At 40.8% G+C, this 18199-nt stretch overlaps 1 protein-coding gene across 3 annotated transcripts in view; it reads right to left on the bottom strand.

Annotated features, from left to right (window-relative positions):
- The window catches only part of grik2 (glutamate receptor, ionotropic, kainate 2), a 249474-nt gene that overhangs the window by 169144 nt on the left and 62131 nt on the right, over positions 1-18199 (bottom strand). For all 3 annotated transcript variants that reach the window (XM_041943443.1, XM_041943441.1, XM_041943442.1), the window contains exon 2: positions 3627-3794. In XM_041943443.1, the coding sequence (XP_041799377.1) occupies positions 3627-3794 (168 nt within the window). The remainder of the gene's footprint in view (positions 1-3626; positions 3795-18199) is intronic.

Here is an 18199-nt window from a genome sequence, read left to right as displayed (position 1 = left end):
ACTGACTAGAGCACTGTCACGGTCACAGATTGTCATTTGCTCCGTAACTGCTTGCCAGTCAGAAGATGGTTCTTACCTGATATGCACTGACAAGGTTTACATGTACAAAATATTCCAGATTTTGCACTTATTCCGAAAAAGACAATACTCCTACCAAGCTGTTTACGTGGCTAATGAAAATAATTATTCCATAAATATTTATGCAGCTGTGCATACTCCAATGAACGAACACAGCCTCCATCTTTCATTTTTTCTTCAAAGGGTCAACATGTGATATTAATACATATCCAAACATCTGTTGATATCAAAGTCTTTTACAGTCTTGCTGTGGTCCTCCATCCAAATAAAAGTGTGGGCTTTTCCTTGGTGCATGCATCCCTTCCCCATGCATCCACGTACGCCCAAATGTGTGATGTTGCTCTCCCAGTGGTAAGCCCTATCAACAGAACACGGTGGGCGTCTGAGCCTCAACCAAAGTGGGTCGAGGCATTGACGGACCAGACCACTTCTGGATTTTTCTCACGTGTAGGAGCTACATCCAGCAGATGCATCAGTGACAGTGTCACCAGTCTCTGTGTGGAATGATGCATGATCGCAGAGTTTAGTGCATCCATCCTGGGACAGCTTTGCTCTCATAGTGGTGGAGTTCATGCGCGCACCCAGGTAAATTAACAACTGTGTGTGAAGCAGAGAGCTTTTCTATTTTATGGCATAACCCAGTGATTTCCAGTGTGTGGAGTGCAGCTAGCTCCTTGGATTGGGCCATAAGGATTAGGTTGTCTAAGTAGAACACAACCTTTATCCCATTCCTGTGTAATGGCTCCAACACCATTTTCACCATTTGCAGCCAATTCATGGTCTTCTCTGCCGCTGTGTGAAATGATTGTTTGTTCATCACTGCCTAGGGGACAAGGCCGTCTTGAAAGGGCCAGTACAAGCCATGGTGTGGGAAACACCTGACAGCATCAGCATTTTTGCCGAAATATCACCATTAGCTCATCCTGACAAGTGGGGAGTTGGTGATAATTCTTTTTGGTGAGTGAGTGGCCAATTGGTGCAAATGGTCAGAGAGGTAGGTGTAAACTTGATCCAGAGGAGATGGCCTGAAGGTTGCTTTTGGAAGAAGTATGTTAGCTAGGCTCTGCTCTGTCAGGGGAACAGATGACAATCTGTTTTCTGTGTTTTTGTGGACTCTGGTGAAAGGCACTTGAAAACTGGCACTTTCAGTTTTCCAGGTTAGGACATGAAGGTCTGGAGGTCTGTGAAGCAAGGCCACAGCAGGGGCTGTTTGGCCGGCAGCTCCTGGTTGTAAACGTCCATGTCTAAGAGGTCACAAGCAGGTGCAGGTTGGTCTGCTGGCATTGTGAGGCCCCTCAGATCTGCCGCAGTCCAAATCTGGAAAGGTCCTTTGGCAGCCGGCATATGGCTGGCAGACTGACATGGAAAGTCGAGAACCGCTGCAGTTGAACTCCTGACCGTGGCAGGGATGGCAACAGCTCCAGATGTGACCCTTCATGCCCTCAATCTGGGTCCATGGTTGGATGTCTGGGAGGTTGCTACTGGAGATTGGCTTTTCTGTCTGTTTTGTCTGTCTAATCCTCCGCTTTTATCCCAGCTTCGGGCAAGTGTTATACACTGTTGTGTTCAACGACTGCTTGAACAGGCAGCCTGTGGAGTTTGAACTAGTCTAGCATCGTGAGCACCAAAGCAAGCCTCACAGTGGAGGTAAAGGTATGCAGGCAGTGCGCATATAGCTACAGAGCGGCTGAATCTGCACCTGTACAGTGTGCAGTGGCAGGCAAGAAAATCTTCATGACTGTGAATACTTGCGAAAGGGCAAAGCCTGTACAAAGTAGACAGAATATTTTCTCCTAATTGAGTGATGTTTGCCAAAAACTAGAGTCCAGCTGTTTTATTTAATTACAGAGGTTCAATTTAAAAATGAACCTCTATCACTACTGCCTTCTTCTGTTGTTGTCTATCACCATCACCATTTTGCTAGTCTGGATCTTGAAGTCCCACAGGATCTTGGCTCGGTCATTCTCCACTACCTTAGAAGATGTCTTCCATTTTGACCTTGGGGCTTCCAGTCCATACTCAGTTCAGATGTTTCTGTGCATTATCCTGCCACTTTGTTGTGGTATTCCATGTATGCTTTTCCTGCCAGAATCTTACATGGGCTACTATGTGCTGGACTGTCACCTTTGCACAGCCTGCACCTGGGGTCCTGCCTGGTGTGGTAGATCCCTGCCTCTATTGATCATGTACTGAGGGCCTGTTCTTGCGCAGCCATGATTACTGCTTCTGTGCTGTCTTTCAGTCCAGCCTTTTCCAGCCACTAGTGGGATTTCTCGATATCAGTCGCTTCATCTATCTGGTGGTGGTACATGCTGTGAAAGGGCTTGTCCCTCCATGATGGTCGGTCCTCCTCTTCTACATTATCAGGTTTCTGTTACCTGAGGTATTTTTTTAGTAGTTAATCTTTGGGGGGCAACCCCAGGATCTATTCCTGATTCTCAGTTGTTTCATCGTGTACAGTGGCTCTGATAATCACCAGTCCTCAGCCTCCATCTGCCCGCTTAGCGTGCAGTCTAATGGTGGTGGACTTGGGATAAAAACCCTCCATGCATTGTAAGGAGCTTCCTTGTCTTTATATCAGTGGCTTCTATCTCCTCCTTTGGCCAGCTGATTTTTGATTTTTGTTGATTGCCTGGACCTTGTTCTTTCCATTCAGCTTTCACTCTTCAGGACCTGCCTTACTTGTTGTAGGTATTTGCCTGTGACTGACTTCCTTGCAGCTTTCTCATTCTCTTCCCATTTGCCAGTAGTATCCCAAGGTATTTGTAGCTGCTCTGATCATCTTCTCTCTCTCTCTCTCTCTCTCTCTCATATATATATATATATATATATATATGTGAATGATCAGCCAGCATCAGTGGCTGACCTAATGCTTTTTTGGCTGAATGAGGGCAAAACTCTGAGCATGGGTACATTCTTGCCCATGGTTTTGGAATGAGATGCCCAAGTCTTTCTACTGGTATTTATTACACAGTGTCATCTCCACAACACAAAGTCAGAGCGGAAGCTAGCGGTGTGACTGCAGTCAGTTTTAGCTGGCTTTCATAAAATTGCATTTGTAATACATACAAACTGTACAACTCTTTGTATTAGCCGGACTGTGCACTTTAATCACCTTATATGATATAAGGGAGTTGGCTTAATCACTGAGACAGGATATAATGGCCGGTAATTGATAAGAGACTTGAAATGTCAGCCTGATGCACACACAAAACTGATAGATTATAGCACTTTATTGGCTGTCTCTGGGGGCCAAACAGATCTTTGAATTACTGCTGCTGAGTCATTACCTGGAACCAATCAATTCTCTCTGTTTACAATTGAAGTGCTCAGCCATTTCTCCCTCGCCTGATTATAATTGTCACAATTTAAGCCACTGCAGCTCACAAGCCTTGAACAGGGCATACATTTACAATGCAAAGCAGTTATGCCATAGCATATGTGCACACACACATCTACTCACACAAATATATATATACATGCAGAAAGAGCAGCCAAGAGCATGCCAACACCGGAGGTGGATTTTCCAATGACAAACACATAAATACCTTTCCTCGAGGCTTCAAAGCTGTCATAGATGTTTATCCTTTGGATGTCGTAGGTGAGTGTGGTGTTTGGCAGTAGAGTTCTGTTCCTGTTGATTGTGTTTAAAGCAAATTTAAAGGCTAGTTCCTCAGCACCTGATGGGCCGCTTTCAATGGACTCAAATATCCCCCCTGTCAAAGAAAGAGACACAACTATTATTAGTGATTTATGAGCGCTGATTATTATAATTGCAAAAGATGCTTTCACAACAGGCAGAGTCATGATTACATAGAGCCTTCTGTTACCTAATAATTAGAGTCAGTAGAAGGGTCTCAATCGGAATAAATTGGCTTATTCAGAGGAAAATTGTCTTACACCTCCAATCCTTTTATAATCAGTTTCACAGAAAAGGAAAGAAAAAAATTGCCAATAACCACTCTCTTTTATTGCTGTTGACAAAAAAAGAAAAGGATTCTCCCCAAAAAATCAAGGCATAATGCTTCATTAAAGCATTAAAAGCTTTTTTTATAGTTGCTACATGATTAAAAATAAGAGCTTGATGCATTAAGTGCACACTGGTCTTCTTTAGGATCAAACAGTACATCAAACAGCATCATACATATGGATAGAGATAGTACTAAGAAAGTTACTGAATATATCACTTACTTGTTACTTATTACTCACTGAAAATGTAATTACATTATTTTACTGATTCATCATCACCACAAGTAATTAGTTACATTCCTCTTAACTCACATTGCTACATATTACAAACTTTGTCAAAAGATGGACTCCAGCAACTCCTAAACCTCCACACACCAACACACTGTCATTGCATGAACTTGTAGTTGTTCGTCTGAGTGAATGAAACACTAGATTTTATGCACCACGCTGGAGGTGGTTGGGTCTACAAAGTGCAGGACTGTGTCACCAGAATCCAGGATTCGTGACCGTGGTCAAGTTTAGCACTCGGGTTAAGGTTGCTGCTGATGTTTTCTTATTAAAAAAGACCACAATCTTTCCCTAACATTAACCAAGGGCTGTCAGCGCCTAAACATGACTGTAAAAAAGTTAAACAACGCTGTCGTCACCACATAATTCAGTCAGCATAACATTTCCTTCAGATGGTATTTGCTGTTGCTAATTAGTTGCACAGAAACTGAATCTCTATGAGACGGGGCTCACATGATAGCAAAACAAAGTGGGTCCAGGGAGGATTCAACAGCTAAATGAAGGACTGTAAAGCACTTTTCTTCACAAAGCTGTGGAAGTGTGTTTAAAACTGAGGGGCTCCACAGCTACAGCCCTCCAGTGTATGCTTCTGACAGTCAGCAGATGAATGGACAGAGAGGAGGCCTGGGGAGTTGGGGTGGGGGTGGGGGGTCAGGTTCTGAGATCAATGCACTCTGATTGGCCAGCGAATCAATCAATCAAGCCCTTGGGGAGCAGTGGAGAGCAACAGTGAGAGATTGAAGTGTTTTGTTTGGGTTAGCCCTATGGCCTGGCCCTACTGGCTCAGTGTCAGTCAGGGGGAGCTTTATTTACTCCAGCTACAAGCACTCTTGTGTTGGACCCTCTTCAAGTCTAGACGTAATCCATACACACCACTGCACAAGTACTGCAGGTCCCTCCTGTCAACAGCGATTATCACAGGTTCTGATCAATGCTCCCGTACTGTGATTTCACTATTGGACTCTTTAGAAATGCTCTTTTTCCACGGGCATTTATTGGTCTGTGTGTTCTAGCTTAAAGCAAACAACCTAACAGAAAGACCTCTGACAGCAGCAGCACTGTCGAGAAGTTTCTTCTTTCATTAGTATTCATCTCATAGGAGAGCCCTATTTTGCATGCCATAATGAGTTTGAAGGAATTAATAAGAATCAGTTAAGCGGGATGTACTATAATTGGAAAGCTGAGCATTTGGAATGGGTCTGTTCACACACGACAAGTGCCGTTTTCCTGCTCAGAAACTCTTTGGTTCCACTGAGAGGAATCTGGCCTTTAAATGTGGGGATGAATCAACACAGAAAGGTGAATTGGTGTTGGAAAGGTGACTGTTTAAGTCAGCAAGTTAGAATATGAACACACAAGGAGTCTGATGAGAAAGTTGCCCACTTGTCTGCATGGACACAGGGTTATGGAAATGAACCAGAATAAGTGAGATGAGGATAGAAGGAAAGAGAAAGAAACTCCACCCAATGTGAGGACATTGAGCTTGTTCTCATCTTAATGAGAGTGACTCTGAGGTTAGGATTTGGATTCATTTTAAAATTATAAATTATTCTATTCCAAACCCCTCTCTAGAAAACCTTCCAACCTCTGAGACTTATTTCAATCAATGGGCCTCATTCACAAATTTTTACTATTTAATGCATTTGAATAAGGAAACATTCAGTGTTTAATATCTGATTTATCGATTATTTAATTATTTAATCTGTCAAGCAAGAGAAAAATAGAAGACAAAATAAGAAAACTAGTCCTCTGATTCATGAAACATTGTAGATTCTTAATCATTATAATCATGCAAAAAATTGTCAGATAAAAGCAAAATACTGGATTTACTGCAGCCCCCAGGAGGCCTTTTAGCACAGAGATGTGCAGAAAGCTGTTAATAGGTCTGCTCTGTGGTTACCACACAACAAGGATACACTAGAAAAGAGTGAGCCCATCCCTCAGACTACATTTTGAATTCACATAATGAAGAATCGTTGTTCATGAGCCTGTTTGTCAAGTCACAAAATGTGCAACTGCAAAATGCTTCCTGTCAACATATTTAATCTGCTTTCCTGTTCATAGCAGCTAAAGCATAATTAACATTTTTATAGCATCCGTAGGCACTTTAGGCACTTGGTTAATTTTTGGGAAAGATTTGGTTAAATATTGGTAAGGTCAACAGTAACCTCAAGCTTGAGAGATGGTTTCTTTATTATCATAGAAACAGCAACATCCCCACTTCAAATCCAAGTGGAGACCTTTGGGGCCTGCCTTTCTTGCCATCTGCCTACTATATGCAAAAAAAAAAAAAATATGTACAAGGAAAATGTGATCACTGGTACTTTCCTAATGCCAGTTTTGCTATGTTATGACCCAGAACTCATCACAAACAAAACAATAATCAGTGTGTGTTCAGATCACTCATAAATGTTGCTCTTTTCTGCAAACCTATTTCCAAATAAGAAGTCATTGATGAAACCCACAACATGTCTTTGTTCATTATGTTTATTTTTCTTATTTCCTATTTCTTAAGACTTAAAAAAAAAATGTTTGGAGTGTCTTTTTGTGGCTGACAGTTTTGTCACAGCAGCCATGTGGTTGCTGCGTGCTCGTTGCACCTCAGTTCCAGCCAGGCTTCCTCCCGTTTAACTATATTAGTATTTTCTGATGGAAATCCAAAACTCAACCTTTTGATGATTGAACTTTCATGTGACCATACAACCCGTTTGTTGAAAAGATGACAGTTCGTTAGCACCAACAGCTGACATGGCTGAACTCAGGAAGGAAAGAGCTCCACCAAGAGAAACTCAAGAGTTTATCTACATACAATCAGTATCAGCTTAACAGTCAGTTACTCGTGTGTGTGTGTGTGTGTGTGTGTGTTTGTGTGTGTGTGTGTGAATAACCCTCTTGAGGAAACAGTCCATTCAAGGCATGCTGCCCGATCCAGAACCAGAGAGCAGTGATCAGTCAAGAGAGAAATCAATCAGCACTTCATCAGTCTGATAAAATGACAGTGGACTCACAGTGACCACAGCATTTCCAGCCATCGCTACTGTCTTTGAATCCCCCAGATTTGTTTAACCATAACAATCTCAACAGGCTACAGAGTACTCAGTGAAAATTAACCACATGTGATCAAAACGTTGCCTCCATGATTGATCAGAGAGAGTACTTAGGCAATAAAGCACTCAGGGCCGAGTGTCTCAGTGATTTTAAAAATGCTAAGGGGTGATGTTGGGCAGGAAGCCAAGTGGAGGAAAACATTCTTAGCTGCTCAAAAATCATGATGAATGACTGGAGTTTATGGCTGAAAACAGATTATTCACAATTATTCATATTTCTCTGATTTACACAAGGTTACACAAGATTTTGAAAGCAGGACTGTAGCTTGGAAATGACCATTGTTAAGTTGCATTATTGCTACATTTATTTAAGTGGAAAAAAATGACAATTTGAGGTTTTTGAAAAGTTTCACCTGCCATTTTTGTTATTTCAAGAAGTTTTGTTATTATATGGCCAAGAATAGTATGAAAAGCAGCAGAACAGAATGTTGGATTTGCTTTCAAAGATAACAGATTACTGGTATGTTTTAGATACTATTGAAATCAATTTACATATGCAGCTGTATTCATAGCAGCTCCACTATCCTGTGATAAATACCTGCACTACTGTACACCTATGTAGCCTACTGTATGTTTATGAGGCAAGTATTACACATGTGTGTAATTGCAACACAACCTAATCTAATTCTAGTGCAAACAGACTGCTTTTTTACCTATAGTGTTTCACGTGCAGTACTGACACAGCTGCCACAAAGAGAAGTGCATTCCTTTCTGCTTTCCTGGGAGCCCAGCAACTACCAAAAACACAGGATATACTGCATTTGTTTCCAGATGTCTGTGAACACCACTTTTTAAACCAGAGAGAAGGAAGAAGCATGATCATTGAAGAGGTAAAGGAAAAGCCTTTTATAAGAAAACAGATTGAGTTTTGCTTTCCACAAACAAGTAACTACAGCAGGGGCTGGTGTCAGAGTGGAGGGAGGAGTCGAAGAAAGAGCATGAGTACATTCACTTCTTTAATCTGGGATGGAGACATGAAAGCAGATAGACGCGGTGTCTGCCTGACTGGATCGCCAGTCAGCCTTCATTTTCATAGATCGAAGCCGGCAGACAAAATCGCAGAGTGAAAGTGAGGTTTACAGGGAAGCGATCTAGACACCGATGGTCATTATTCTAAAACCATTACAATGTGCAATCAATATTTATTTTAGAATGATACCTTAAAGCCAAAAAAAAAAAAAAAAAACATATCTATTGCCAGTTTAAGATCCATTTATTAATTTCTTTCAGGGCATCCAGCCACATGATGGACTGATGGTCTTCATCAGCCGATGGAGAGTGCTCAGTTGTCATGGAGATGATAGTGTTTTAGTCACGTTTTGTCCCATTAAATAGTATATGTATAAATATAATAGTCTGTAAAACATGCAAATAGTACTGATTTTGGTAACACTTTACAAGACAGAACACAAAAATGTTTTGAAGGAACAAGTGAGGAGTAACGACCTGAAGTGTAATGAATCGTTAACTCCTGAATGGCTGTGATTGGAGGACGATGTAGTAGATAATGATGAGTTACTAGAGACCAGGCTGGGAGACACTACACTGATAAAGCCTTCAGTAATGATGAGTTCATAAACATGTAAGAGTCAACACATTGATTACTTCCTTCATGAGTTGTTCCTGATTAACTCTGAACCAGCCACTAAGTTACACAAACTAGCGGTGACTAGGCAGTGATACATCATCGTGAGTAGTAACTAGGCAGTCCCACATTACTTCATGATTGTGACAAGTTGACACTGAATTTTAACTGGGAGTTAATTGAGTTAGCTCCTTGGTGACAAACCAGAGACGGGGCTTAGGTTCCCCTTGCTGTCTATGCAAGACTCTCCATTACTACACAGCCTTCACTGCATTTTAACACCTTTTTTATGTTTTCACTGTCAGAAAATCACACTTCACACTCACCTTTTTGTGCACCCCCATCTGACATAAACAATCTAAACTGATCTATAACCCTGAAGCGACTGCTGCCACACATATACTGTAGCTCTACACACATGCTTCCTGGTGTCCAGCAGACTGTCCACAAACTAAATATGGTGATGATGAATATAATGTCCTTCACATGCCTCTGCTGGACTACAGAGGTGTGGACAACAAGCACTGCTGATGAGGGCAGAAGGCAGGCAACCAGGGAGAGCAGCAGCAGAGGAACCCTGGTGTTAGCATGCCACAGAACATGACTTGGATTATGAATATTAATACATACGTTTTGTGAATATAATGATAAAAATGTGTTTTTGAAAATCCCTCTGTCTCTAGGAACTGTGAACTATCAATTGAAAGTCAATAGTTAGTTGTCATAATCACGATGTAACGAGGGACTGCCTAGTATGTATCACTTTATGTGATTGAGCACTAAGACAGTAACTAGTGTTCAGTAATTAGTAATTTAGGACTTGCTGTTTTTGTCACTCTGCAGCTGGTTCAGAGTTAATAAGGAACTTCCAATGCAGAAAGTGGTCAGTATGTTGATTCAGAGATGTTTATGAACTGATCATTCATATAACTGTCTGAATGTAGTGTCTCCCAGTCTGGTCTCTAGGGACTCATCATTGTCTACTGTATAGTCCTCCAATCACAGACATTCAGGAATTACCTATTAATGTCCCATTAATTATCAGGTCATATCTGATTCATTCCTCATTCATTCCCTAGTAACTACTCACATGTTTGTGTATCATATTGTGAAGTTTTTCTGAAATGATTATTATGAGCACACCTTCTTGAGTACAGTGTACCACCAACAACGTATGTGTGTGTGCAACTTGAATCTAAAAACTGTGTTATTCTAGTTTCATATCTAAATCTCATATTTATTTCCCAAAACAGAGGTTAGAGCACATATTCTCTGATGTGGGTATGCTGGTTATTGACGTTGTTCTGTTGTCACTGACACATGCAAATACCCTCACATTTGCTATCCTTCATCATATTTGTGTTTCACTTTATTCCAAATTGTGACTTGATTCTTAGATTGAGGAATTTACATCAACTTGAAATCAGATGTCTATCTTAGTCTGTTAAAATAAGATGAGAATTTCAGGGAAGAGCATAGTATTATCTATTTCTAGACTGTTATAAAAAGTTGATTAAATCAGTAATGATGCTGTAGCACTGCTGCCTGATAAGCATTTGTAACAAATCATGGTCTGCAGAACACAATGCTGTGCTATCCAGGAGAACACCATGGCTCAAAGACACAAAAAAACACAGTAGAGACTAATCCATTACGTCCATGTCCTGTCTGTTTGGACATACAGTATGTGCTGTAAGCACAGAGCCATTTCTTAATCAGGCCATGCATCAAACCCCTCTCCCACACCATACTCCCCAATCGATTGAACCCCCTCAGAAGTTATAAATGATTCATTATGACACTGGTAGTAGCACTGAAGTCAGTGTAATCATTATAACCCTAAGGAACCATCAGAGCTTTCCAGGGGGGTATTGGCATTAGCAGAAATCTGTACTTCTTTTTCAGCAGCATTTCTTGTTATACAAGAAAGTACAACACAGTATGTGGTGCAGTAGAGGCAGACAGAATCACTACAGGTGCTGTGGAAAACACAAAAACGGCAGCAAAAGAAAGTTCATCAGGACTGTTTATGAACACATTCAGTGAAATATCTTTCTGCCAATAAGCAGACTTTTTTACCAAAAGGAAATATTTTAATTCTGAGTCATTAAATAAGTGACACTTCTCCTGAGCCCGAGGTCACTCATGCTCGCTGGCTGCCACAGGCTACATACTATAGAATGTAAATATGTTATCACAAAGCTCTGTTGAAGTAGTCCCCTGCAGTCAACCATTACTATGAGAAACATATGTACATAAAGAGAGAAGAACACAAGACAAAAGTACAACATCTGTCTTAATTCAAAGACTGTAGCACATATATGAAACATACGAAGCCTCTAGTCAGGCCTTTGTTGTTTGTTAATAAGAAATATTTAAAATTTAGACATCTATCTATCATTCTTAACCAGCAAGAGGGAAGACTGTAAAGAAAGTACAAGATGGCTGAAGAGTATCTTTAGCATACTGAATTAAATCTTTCTTACTTCAGTAAGATGCTTTAAGATACTCTCATTGTATTTTTTCTCCCCAAGGTAAGAACGTCAATCGTCTGGGACAAAGCCCAAAATAGAACAGAGGCTGATGGAAATGTCATTGTTATTCGTGTAAGCATTCAGTCATAAACCAAAGTACTGGACAAACTGATATTTTGACCAAAAAAAGCCCTATGTTAATATAGCAAAGAGGCTCAGTAAATGAGGGATTGTTGGACTACTTACAAAGTGTGATGTAATCTGATTACATCCAGTCTGTGTAGCGAGGCAGAAATAAAAAGTATGACACAACACTCATTTTAAAAAGGAAAAGAAGAATCACATGCTCCATTAACCTATTTTTTCATCTATAAGATGAGAGTAGAAAATTGATCACCATTGATCAGGGCTGGGATGACGCCTTCACTCTAAAATGAGGAACAACCTACCAAACCCCTTCGTTAAAAAGGCTACATATTTCTGAGAGCAGTGTCCGAACATAACACTGAAAACCTATGAAGTATTGCTTGTGACTACACAAACTCCTGACTTCACTCATTCACTCTTGTGTTTGTCTGTTAGTCCGTTAGCTGCTCTGCATGGTGTGCACACATCTCAGATTTTCTTGACAAGCAACCATATTTTTTAAAACAAGCCAAAAAAAAAAAAAGGCAACACACAACTTGTGATTTTTATTTTTCAAGCAAATATTGTGTAGCTAGCACAATATTCACTGTGCTCCAGTTTCCTGCAGCCAGATTCCAAAAACACTGGGGCATCTGCACAAAGTATAAAAAAATGGAACAAAATCATTTTCAAACAACCTGTGTTTACCAAGAACAATTTTACAAAGTCCAAGTAGTAACATCCTTAATACAATAATGTGCTCAGAAAGTGGTGAACCTCGCTCCATCCTTGCTTGTGAATGATGAATGAGTATTTCGAGGATGCTCCTTTCAAACACAATCATGATACTATCACCTGTTCACTGGTGCTTTTGGATCATTCCACAACTTCCCCAGACTTTTGTTGCCAATGCCCCAACTTGTTTGAAACATACAGAATCAGCATGGATTTACAGAAATGAGTGAGAATGATGTGGACAGTTTGACACTGAATGTGGGTCTAAATATCATAGAGTTCCTGGTTCAAATTGATTTTATCACAAGAACAATGATGGACTTCCATTGCTTAACAAATCTGCCTATGAAAGATAAGAAATTTGTTCCCGCATGAATGCTTCAGTAACCAAAACTGAATCACTACTGGCAACCAGATCAATACTTAGGATGTCACAGTAAATTGCAAACTAATCTCCGTCTGAATTCAAAGAGACAGCAAAAGACAGATGAGCACCTTATGTTTTGCTGCGATTGGTTTACTGCCTGGACAGTGTTAAATGCAAAGACGACTTCTGTGCTCCTCTGAACCCTTCCAGTGAGTTCATGAGCAATATGTCAGCCTAATCCTTCTCCATGAAGTGAATAAAGGCCCTATCTAATCCCTCCTCACCGGGCCATGACTTAACTCACGGCCCTGCATGAATACAGACCGGCCTTTCCCACGTCTCTCTGGCAGGCCCTGGCAAACGCCGGGCATCATCCATCTCAATTTTCTCTCTCCAAAAAAAATAAAAAAGAGAGAGAGAGAGGAATTAATAGTAAATCATGTTTCAGCTCATCGTTTCTGTTGAGTGAAAATTATTTATGAGGAAAAATGCACAAGCTTCCCTCGCCACCTCCACCCACCCTCAGCCCTCAGTCCCTGTCTGTTGTTGACAGTTTGATGGCGATCAGTGTCAGAATATCAGTGCTGCAGAACGGGAAGCATAGCATGACGAGCTCTGAGAGCATGTTCCATCTTTATCACAGCTGAGGCTCTGCTGCAGTAGACAGGGTTGGGGGGTTGGTTGATGGAGGACAGGAAGAGGCCAGATGGAGGCAATAAAAAAAAAAAAAGAAAAAACATGCAAAGGCATTAGGGGATGTATGAATGCAAGCAGAAGAATGTGGGGAATGAGGAAAAGGAGGGCAGAGATAACTCACTCATGAAGAACACTGAGTCCTTCAGCCAACCAGTTAAGTTCCACTCGGTGGGACACTTCCATGTGCTTCAAACACAGTCCCCGTGCCATGAGCGTCTACAACCACTATTCTGACAGTGAAATCAGGGAGTGTCCAACTGATTGTGTTATTTTGGAAACAGATAATTCGACATGCAAGCCTAATTATTCATTTGCTTGAAACACCATGTTTGTGATGGTGGTGAAAAAGTAAGCAGGGTGTGAGCTCCATTTTTTGCTCTTCACACAATGGCAATGGCAAGCAAAATGCAGAGGACTGCTGGAGAGGTCATTATGCAGACAGTGGGACGCAGCCATATGATTTTATGATGGCATCTCCAAGTGTCACCATTCAGAACAGCTATGAACGCTTTGACCTCTAGGCATGGTTGGACAACCTCGTTCATTTGAAGCATACTGAATCACTGCAGTGGGTCTATGTCAGACTTTCACGCAATGATTTTGTGATTTGATGTGATGATTGCATTTGGCAAGTATTTTTCACTGAATTGTTTATCATTTACGATGCATTCCTTCTTGAAATACAGACCTTGGAGGAGAAGGTGGTTCCTGAAGCAGCTCAGACAGACAACTGCTTCTTGCTACTGGCAGCTCCAAAGTAGAAAAATGGGTCATTGAAAAGAGCGCTGCTTTCATGACCTCATTTGACCTTGACCATGACCTTCTGTTTATATTGGATGCTTGACATCTCCAGGACTAGAATGGCCTTTTCAAAGACATTGACACATGGACACACATTTGTGTGACCTCACAATTAGCAAGTGAGCCAGTTAAAAGCAAAAACTTTACAGTTCAGTTGAAGAACTGTAAACTGTCATGTATTGATTCTAAATACGATGGATTGTGGAGTTGTAGGAGGCAAACTGTGTAATCACCAAGGAAACATGGGTTTGTATCTCATAGCTAATTTGTTATTGTGACACTGTGTGTCATTTATACCTATACATTTCCTGTTGGCCGCTCACAGCTAGTAGTGCTGTTGTCAGCTGACTGTGAAATCAGATCAGAGACTGTTTGTATACAGCGCTCAGCAGTATAATAACTGTTGTCATACAATGGTCTTGTGTGACATAGGCCTACTGTATAGTGGCTATAATAAAGTTTGATAATGTAGATATTCTGATGTGATCTCTTTGTGTTCTAAGGCTGTATTAATCTTCACAACCCCACAGGGGGGCAGGTGATTGACCAATGTTTGGTTGTGGTCTCTTACAAATGTGACAAATGTGATTGCGTAGAAGGAGGCTGTGACAGAATTCATGAATTCTGGATCAACGATCAGGATCAAGAATGATCAACTATGGCATCATGAAACATGCCACTCCAGTAAGACTGGAGGAAGCCAAAAAAGTCCCAAAGTGGGACAATGCACTGTGCTGCCAGAGTTGCTCCTTGTGATGAAAATCTAAGAAAATTCTTCAACAGAGATGTTCATTCCATAAAATAGTATTCATGATTAACACCAAATTCTATCATAGCCAGAAAATGAATTAATTTGTTGATCACTTGTACTAACTTTTTTCATTGAGTGAAAATGTACCAGATAAAGATATGCAATAAATTATATCACTGGGGGGAAGTTGTTAGCATAAATCATTGGGTAAACTTTTTATGCTGTGAGGAAAGTGTTCAGAACTGCTAATAAAGTATTCTAGATCAGGGTTTCTGAAAGTTCTCATGACTGAGTGTCAGTTTAGTGAGCCAGCATACAGTTGAGGGTCGCACAGGAAAACAAACTCGTCATTAACTTTAGCTAACAGCACGACCACTGCTGATAAAATGCAATTCATGTGACACCATGCAACTAGTAGCTTTCGTTCCTATGCTTGTACCTGATGCTTGTCAGGGGGACCCAGTTTAATGCATAGCTGAGTAGTAGGGACGAAACCAAACACTCACAGTACCTCGATAAAAAGTCCACAATACGATATTTATTGCAATATATTAAAAAAACGAGTAAAAGAAAGAAAAACTACTTGAAAAAATGAGCTTTATTTATAGATTAATGTATCCAGCATTTTGAATTGATATACAAATTGTTTTTAGCTTAAGGTGCTTCTCCTTTCCTTCTTGTTAAAGAAAGTAGCCAGCCATGGCCTAAACATGTGGGAAAAACTGGCATGAATTGTCTTTGGCAATAAATGATTGAACCATGTACAACAAAAACAATGCAGTAGTCAGTAGCAGTCCTTTTTTAGAATAATTAAAAGAGCTGTTCCATCAGGTGACCACATCCATCCTGATCCATGATCAGTTTATGAACTGGCAGGTTTAACAGTCTGTGTTTGGTGGTCAGCACAGCTGTTGCAGTTGAACTGTGGTGAAAAAATGCTGCTACACGCCTCACTCGACCAAGCAGACAGCTGGCGCAGCCTACGTTCAAACCCGCTGAAGCAAGGTTTAAAGTATATGCACAACCCTTAATGTGTGGGGACAGTCCAGCCTATCTCACCACTACATCCATATTTTGTGCATTGTCTGTAACAACAGCAACACCAGGTTGATTGTTGTGATTCATCATGTCGAGCTCTCACTCCAAAACAGCAGATTTCTAAACCTCAGCTATGTTGAGTTCAGTGTGTGATTGAAAAGGGGAGGCGTCTGTAGGACAAAACTTTTCCTTCCCATTGGCTGCTCATTACATGAGCTGTGACTGTAAAATAACTCTGAGTAGCTCATGAAGTCCACCCATCTATAATTATTGGGATGCACTCTGCTTCTTTGAGGCTCGGTATCACTTCGGCTTTTGTCTCTTGGTACAGACTGAAGTGTGGCCTTGATGGAATTTTGTTTACTGACCTCTGAAATCCATCGTTGTCAACCACAGAAAACGGCCATAAGTCTTTGGCTATATATTCACTGATGCAACCTGTTATATCCTCAGATCAGAGACTGTTGTGGGGAAGCAGTGCTCCAAATGTTTCTTCCAGGCTCCTTTGGCCTGGCTGAAGCTTTGTTGATGTTGTGATTTGAGCTTTTCTGGCTGAGCATGTGCCAAATGGCTTCTCATGTTTAATGTGTTTCCTGTGGTGTAGTTCACCGTCATCTGGCAGTATTTGCAAGTTGTTTTGCGTTTGTCTTTTTGCCATTGTCAGCTCTTGAAATGGGAAAAACCAAAATGCTGCCAAGCATCAGTTTTAAAAGGTGATGACGCATCCTCAATCTCTTTTTTTATAATCGTCACGTTCATCCATAATTTTCTCGTTGGGTTTATTTTTAGCAGAGCTGGGCTTGCACACAAAGGATGATGGGAGTCTGTCCTCTTGACTACCATGATGCCATGCTCTGCTGTTCAACAAAAAGAACAAGTTTCAAATATAAATAACCATATAATGTCATGGTAGATAGCGTCAGAGTCCCACCAAGTAATATTTTTATCACAATATTGTGAGATTCGATATATTGTCACATGCCAACAGAGTAGTCGATGAATTGTAGGCAAGTGTCAGTGAACGTGTTGAAAAGGAACAGCAAACGATTCAAATATAGTGAATGCATTTCACGTCAGGTTTTGGGGGCTACAAAATATGTTTGGAAGGGCCCCACTTTGTTCTTTCTGTTTAATCAAATGACCACAAACTGACATAGAACAAAGTTGAGACAAGCAGTAGCCTATTCAGGCATGGGAAACTTGCACACATTGCGAAAAGAACTGGGAGTTCAAGGATTATCCAGCCCTGCTAATGAGGCGATCTAGGCACAGAATCAGTAGCCTTCCATTATGACACATTACACAGTTTTCATGCCCTGACGCTTTTATTCCGGACATCCCGTGTCTGTTGGATAGGGACATTATAAGTTTTACATTGTGTATGATACTGGTATGAGGCCATGACCAAGTTAATGATGGCAAGCTTGGCTTGAATGAGTGTAATTGAACCAACACTGGACGTGGATGAGACACAGAGTTTGAGGTGTGAGGCCCTAATGGAGCAAGGCGTAAACGTCCTTTTTTTTTTTTTTTTTACATACTTTACTGAATATTTTAAATTTTTAATTGTGGAATTTAATCGTGGAATAATCAGATTTCTACTCCAGCTGCCCTTGTTCAGTCTATGTTTTAGCTCTGCGAGCCTGTGCAAATCTTGTACAGGCACTGGTGAATTTGTTTCCCAGAGCAGCGTCATTATTATTGAATGGTCTGTTTGTGCAGAACAGTTTGTACCTTTTTCATACAAGATCAACAACAGAAGGCTTTCTATACTTCAGGGAGCTGTCTGCAGCAGTTGAGGGAGGTTTAGAAGGAAAAGACTGAGGATGCTTTCACACAGTCAGCCACTTGAGAATTGCAACTAGGTTGTTGTATTTATTATATCATCTGTCTTTTATTCACCTCTCTCTCCTATTTCTGTTACCGTCTTCCCACTTTGTTTTTCCCCTTTTCCTACCACACATCTTTTTCTCTTTCATTTTTATCTGACATCCTATGAGCACAGATTACTCCTACAGATATAAATGTGTAATGTGTAATTTTCCTGCCTTATAATAGAAAATCTTAGGAGTGCTCAGTTCGGCACTTTCATAAATGTCAGTGCTTTTCAGCCATTGTCAGGCACTCGCAGAGACACAAAATGTCAGCCTCTCTCCTCAGTCACAGCCTTTGTGAACTGCTCAC

The sequence above is a fragment of the Chelmon rostratus genome, chromosome 8 (genome assembly GCF_017976325.1).
Source record: "Chelmon rostratus isolate fCheRos1 chromosome 8, fCheRos1.pri, whole genome shotgun sequence".
Lineage (NCBI taxonomy): Eukaryota > Metazoa > Chordata > Actinopteri > Chaetodontiformes > Chaetodontidae > Chelmon > Chelmon rostratus.
The sequence above is the reverse complement of the archived record's forward strand: the minus strand, read 5'-3'. Positions and strand labels throughout refer to the sequence as shown.